Source organism: Toxorhynchites rutilus, chromosome 2 (assembly GCF_029784135.1).
Source record: "Toxorhynchites rutilus septentrionalis strain SRP chromosome 2, ASM2978413v1, whole genome shotgun sequence".
Lineage (NCBI taxonomy): Eukaryota > Metazoa > Arthropoda > Insecta > Diptera > Culicidae > Toxorhynchites > Toxorhynchites rutilus.
This window is the reverse complement of record NC_073745.1, coordinates 109764327-109771057: the sequence shown is the minus strand read 5'-3', so window position 1 is coordinate 109771057 and position 6731 is coordinate 109764327. Positions and strand designations below refer to the sequence as shown.

At 41.6% G+C, this 6731-nt stretch overlaps 1 protein-coding gene across 1 annotated transcript; it reads left to right on the top strand.

Annotated features, from left to right (window-relative positions):
* Nucleotides 1-479: 479 nt before the first annotated feature.
* On the top strand, nt 480-3673 carry LOC129771601 (fas-binding factor 1). Its single transcript, XM_055775399.1, has 2 exons — nt 480-2579; nt 2643-3673. Exons 1-2 carry the CDS (start codon nt 561-563, stop codon nt 3615-3617), a joined length of 2994 nt encoding a protein of 997 aa, XP_055631374.1. The 5' UTR covers nt 480-560; the 3' UTR covers nt 3618-3673.
* Nucleotides 3674-6731: the final 3058 nt, after the last annotated feature.

The following is a 6731-nucleotide window of genomic DNA, read 5'->3' as shown; positions in this document are numbered from 1 at the left end:
AAAAGTAAAGGCTGATTTAGACGATGCCAGTCAGCGCTCTAGTTGAAGTATCCAGTGAATAGAGAACAGACACTCTGTTCAAGTTAGAGGCCAATTACTTGTTCGATACTGGTACAAGTAACTTGAACAGAGTGTCTGTTCTTTGTTCACTGGATACTTCAACTAGAGCGCTGACTGGCATCGACTAAATCAGCCTTAAGTTATGAATTTTAGTTTCTTTCGATATGATTGTGAAGACATTAGAAGACATTTTTTCGTACCATGTGAGTACATATGAAAAAATCACCTGGCATCCCTGGTAACAGCAAAGCTGCCGTTATGGTATATGGTGCCTTCCTAAAAATTTTATTGCAACGCACGCTGGAGATGTTTTCGCTATCTACCGCTAGGGCGTTACGGAAACACGCGCTGCGTGTGGAGAATGCGCGTGATCCGTTCGTTGCTATAGCCACGTTCAGTTTTGGCTTGTTTATCTGCTTTAAAAAATAATTGTGTTATTCGTCCGTTTAATTCTTTTTCGTCTGTATAAAAACCACGAATAATAGCTCCAAACTGCGGCCATGAACTTCGACTTGGATGATCCATTGGATGGCCTCCTGAGCGATGGCAGCAACGATAGTCTGTTCGGCAATGAAACCGCCAAAAAGCCACAACAGCCAACAACGACGGCGACGACAACCAAGCCTGAAACCAAGCAGATGAAAATGGAGGATCTTTTCGGTATCAAAACAGATGCGTCTGCTGTGAAAACCGCTAAACCTCCAGCTATTTCTCCCGGTGAAAAGGAAGCTCCTACTTCTTTGGATTTTTCGAAGCCCTCAGTTTCTGCTCAACCATCCAGTTTGAGCAGCTTTCAGACAAAGAAAACGAGTACACCTGTTAAAAAAGTGGAACCGAGCCAGAAAAAGGAGATTACGTTTGACGATAGCGATGTGCTATCGGATTTAGGATTCGACCCGAAAAAGCCCAAGTCTAAAACAAATATTTTGGATGATATTCTAGGGACGACAATAATAACTTCCAGCAAGGATATGAATACGAAGCAAAATAAAGCAAAACAGTCTCTAGCGGTCGGGAAAGAGGAAACCGCAGGAAGCAAAACTATTTCTAGACAGTCCACGGAAACATCTGAGAATCTACAAACTGAAAGCACAATTATGGGTGGTTACGCCCCCAGCGGCTCCGGTCCCCGTCGGGGTAGTCGTCGGAAATCTTCAACGGCAATAAATGATCCACTTGGACTGTTCTCAGCACAAGCCGAGCCAAAGAACGAACCGAAGACTGTGAAAAAAGGTGCCGATTGGTTGGGTCTGAATGAGGACAGTATCTCAAATGATCCCGAGCCTGTACCGGTTCCACGTGTTGTACAGGAAATTATAAAACCTCCGGAGGTTTCCAAACCTCTTACCCCTGTGATTGAGCTATCGCCAAGATCTGACATTCATCTGCCAAAGTCAGCTCCCCCACCGCAAGCTGTGTCTGTTCCGTTGAAAACATTGCTCAAACCTGACATCGCAACTGCTGCTCAAACCATGGAACTTCTGCACACGGAAACCCAGAACGCACTGAACACAATGCAACAACAAGAATTCCATCTGATGGTCGCGAATCAAATGAAGCACCAAGAGCAGGCACTTTTCGAGATGCAACGGAAGCAGCAGGCGGTCCTCCAGCGACAGGAATCACAATTCAATGAACTGTTGCAAAAACAAATTCAGCGACACAATTATTTGGAAGAAGTGATGGCTAAACAGCAAGAACGCATTAATACAAACATACAAGTGATGATGACACAACCCCCGCAAATCTTCCAGCATCTCCATGAGCCGGACACTCCCTGGGAACCTTCTGAATCAAGAAAAAAACACGCCAATAACGAGGAGGAAATGCTGAATACTGTCGAACTGAAGTCTGATCTTAAACGACTTGAGCTGGAGAAGCTCCGGCTGGAAGACTTAGTTTCGAACATCACAGCCAATCACGAGCAGGAAGTCACATTGCTGGAGCAGAGCTACAGAAAGCAGATGGCTTTTCTGGAGGAGAGCTTGAAAATCATGGAAACGCGAATGAAACTTGAGAATAAAAACCTGGAAGATTTTTATAAAGATAAGTTGCAAAGTCTGGAGGCCGAAAAGCAACGTTTGCTAGACGAACACGCTAAACAGACGCAGGAAATGGAGGAAAGTCACCGGAAGACAATTGAAAAGCTTAGAATCAGCTACGAAGAAAGTGTGAGAAGCTTGAAAGCCGAACACGTGGAAATGATAAACAATATTAGGGAATCGAAAATGTTAGAATTTTCCGTCCTTCAAGATAACCAATCCTACATGTCGATGCTGAAGAACGCTTCCAACTATTTGGAGAGTGCTTCCGGGGACATTCAACAGCTGAGAGATACGCTTCAGGAGCAGATAGAGTTTTCACAGAAAGAGAAGGAAATTCAGCTAAAGGCAAGAGAAAAGCAACTCGAAGATCAGCAGCGGATCCTGGAGCGCACCAAAGTGGCAGCAGAAACAGAAAAGGTTCGATTGTTGAACCTGGTGGAAATGTTGGAAGGGAAGCTGACCGATTTATCGAAGGTATTACACTCATCTCAATTCGATATCTATCTGTTAATTTTAAAATATATTTTTTTACAACAGACTTCCTCCGAAGAGCATTGGAACTACCAGCAGAAACTGGCCAAATTAGACTCCGAGAAGCAGAGTCTTGACAAGGAGAAGGAACACGCCCGGGAACGAATTCTACGCGAAGAAAAGCGAATCGAGGAATTGAAACAATCGCAGCTGGAAGAACACAACGTATTGCGGCAGAAGATCGAGAACGAGAAACAGCTCCTGCTGGAAGAGAAAGCCAAGTTGGAAACATTGTCAAAAATTCAGAGGAAAGATTCGACCGAAATTTCTCGGGCAGAAATCGAAGCAGCCATCAAAGTAGCGGAAGATGCAGCTCATCAGTCGGATTTGGAACGGGAGCGATTGATTGAGTTACAGCGTCAATTTGAGATCAAAAAACGAGCAATAATCAATCAGGGAAGCGTACTCCGTGCAAAAGCCGATGCGCTGGACAATGCCACCAGCGAGGCCAAGATGAAGGAACTGAATGCCGAGAATGCTTTCAAGAGTGTAAAAAGAGCAGAGCAAAATTTACAACTAAAGCTGCAACTCATACAGAAGCAGTTTAGGGAAATTTCCGAGCGGGAAGATCGACTCTCAAGAGACAAGATTGAGCTGAGCAAGGAACGGCTGGAGCTGCAAGCCGTGAGAAAGCGACTTCAGACGACTCGATGCAGTTTGTGCAAAATCGGTGAGCGAACGCAAGAAATGGGAGAATATCTGACCACCGTGACCAATTCGGAGCCGGTAGCTGACGATCGCAAACTTGAAGCGAATTTCTTTGAGCTGCAGCATCGAGAGAGCGGTGGTCGACTCGACAACTTCTTCGACAGCGATATTGAGAAACAGCTGCAAAGTTTTCTGGAAAGAAATCGAGTTGATGATGTGACTTTGAACATGTTGCCAAACATAGCTGAGAATGAAGACGGAACAATTGACACCGACCTATTGCTGCTCAAATTTGATGTGTTGAAGTCGCAGAGTTCCATTGACAATAATTGACAATAATGATCAGTGTGAGCACAAACTTTACTTTAGATAACAGTATACACTCGTAGATAATGGCATGAAATTTATCACAGATTACGTAATTTTAGTGCGTTTATCAATTTTAATAAAAAATATATTGATGGTTTTATTTCTCATACAAAGAATTATTTATAATGGAAGTGTGTCGTGTATTGTTTTATTGTATTATTTTCACGGTCCGAATTAGTTGAAATAAAATCATTGAAACAATGTAGTAATACATAGTGAAAACAGTTTCAGTGGTTTCAGTTTCAGGTTATATTCCGCAAACATGATCGACTCGATAGAGGTTAACCATCTGTTCGCAAAGGTATGTATTGGCAATAATCCAGACATCCAAAAATTGTAACAAAACAGCCATGAAGCCTTAAATTTCTAATGTGACAATTTGTTTCATAGAAGGTTTAAATGGTTATGGTTCTGTAAAAACCTCGAACTTTGCACTTCACTCCAGTCATAATAATAGGAGTACCGGTAAGTTTCTTTTTTTTCAGAAATTAATGCTTTATTGTGCAAAAATGGTTACAAATTTAATATTCAAAGTACTGTCCATCGCTAGTCACAACTTTTCCCATCTTTCTGGCAATTCACGGATCCCTTTGCGGAAATAATCGGCCGGTTTGTCGGCTGACCACAAATCGATCCAATTTTTGACTTCATAAAAATTGGAGAAGTGCTGGTCAACCAGGCCATGCTGCATCGATCGAAAAAGGTAGTAATCGGGCGGAGCAATGTCTGGAGAATACGGCGGGTGGGATAGGACCTCCCATTTCAACATTTCCAAGTATGTTTTGACCGGTTTCGCGACATGCGGCCGAGCATTGTCGTGCTGCAAAATAACTTTATCGGGTCTTTGCTCGTATTGTGGCCGTTTTTTTTCAGTGCACAAACTCATCAATTGTCGTCGGTAGAGGTCCTCTGTAATGGTTTCATTCGGTTTAAGCAGCTCATAGTACACCACACCCAACTGAGCCCACCAAATAGACAGTATAACCTTCTGGGCGTGAATATTCCGCGCGGCCGTCGATTTTGATGCATGGGCGGGGTATCCATACGTTGCCCGACGTTTAGGATTGTCGTAATAGACCCACTTTTCATCGCCAGTAACGATTCAATGCAAAAAACCCTTTATTTGATGCCGTTGGAGCAGTTGTTCACACGTGAAAAAACGGCGTTCGACGTTTCGTGGCTTCAATTCATACGGCACCCAATGCCCCATCGTTCGGATCATTCCCATTGCTTTTAAATGATCGGATATAGTTTTCTGAGCTACTCCAAGTATATCTGCCAGTTCTTGTTGCGTTTGTGAAGGATCTTCATCGAGTAAAGCCTCCAATTCTTCATCTTCAAACTTTTTTGGCGATCTTTTTTGGGAACGATCTTCGACTTCAAAGTCAAAATTACCACATTTAAACCCTGCAAACCACGTCTGACACGTTCGCTCAGTTGGAGCCATAAACCATAAACCACTACCAAAATGCGATGACTTTCCGCAGCTTTTTTCTCCATATTGAAGTAATGAAGTAACACTCCCCGCAAAAACATTCTCGCAAAACACTGGTACGAAATTCGACATTTTCGAAGTGGCAAAAAACTATGTTGTTTACGCTTCAAGTTTTTTTTTTTTTATTAATCCGATTATTTTTACAGGCTCAGTTACATAAGTTTAATGGAGCCAAACTCTTAACTATATTTCAACTAGCATATATCAACATGTTGTTTCCTTAATTCTATGGTTAATGAAATAGGAAACCCATTACTCGCGGTCGACTCGAGTTTAGAAGGGTGACACATTTTCATTAGGAAAAGGATGGGATGTAAGGAGATGTGTGTTTACACTCGCACTCACATTCACATTCACATTCACATTCACATTCTCATTCACACTGACACTTCACACTCAATTCTTAAAACTATCCTTACATCTAATATGTATTTACAATTTAACTTATTCTAATGTTAGTAGGAAGGGAACCGATAGCTCGCGAAGGACGAAAAGGAGGGGAAAAGGATGTATGAACAATCACACTCGAAGATCGATAGCTTTAAGGAAAACATATATTTGGGACATGTAATCAAGGTCTAACCTAGCCAACACATCTCTCACCGGCACATTGGACTGCTTTCCTCCAGCCCGAAGGGAGTTTTCTAAATTCGATCTGGCGACAAGATACAACTCGCACGACCAAACAACGTGTTCGATGTCGTGGTAACCATGGCCACAACCGCAGAGATTGCTGTCGGCAAGATTAAAACGAAAAAGCAGCGCGTCTAACGAACAGTGATTGGACATGAGTCGAGAGAAGGTGCGAATACTTCAAGTTTTTGATACATACTGAAAAAGACGCGCAATGACAACAACTTTCCAACGAATGTCTGGAAATTTGATTCACTGGAATAATAATCAAGTTACGCCATCTGTTGTAAAACCGAAGAAACTTACCGGTACACCTAATAGATAACGAAACTCGATGTAAACAAAAGATGATGAGCGTGCAAAGATAACAGGATTTCTTTCAAGGAAATAAAAATCCGACCGCAAAGGGTTAAATAAGTTTTCTAGTAAATAGGTAACAATCATATAAATCTTAGACATTTCAACTTTCGAATGAAGTGATTTTCATACCACTTCGTTCAGTTGCCAAAGAGTTATTAATGTTCAAAACTTTGCACTCCAAGTGTCACGCTCTCGTTTTCGAAACTTTGAACTTACACCCGGTACGAAAATGAAAAACGTAGTCCTACATCAAAACAGTCCATCTTTATACAGTGCTACATTCATAATAACCATGTAGAATAACATACTACAAACTATGCATTTAGAATGCAGAGTATCGCAAAATATTCAAACTCAGCTTAGTGGAATAATTTATCCAAGACTGAAGTATATTTCTGTTATCATAAAACGGTGAGTCATAAGTAGCGGGACTGAATGAAAACACGTGTAGTGAAAAAGTTTTGTTTTTGCTGGTTTACTTATACTCACCAACGTGAGGCTACATTTTTTTTGAGAGAAAATATGGCCACAGAAAAGTTCTAACTGATACTACGATTTATTCGTTTTGAAAGAATTACAAAAAAAAATTG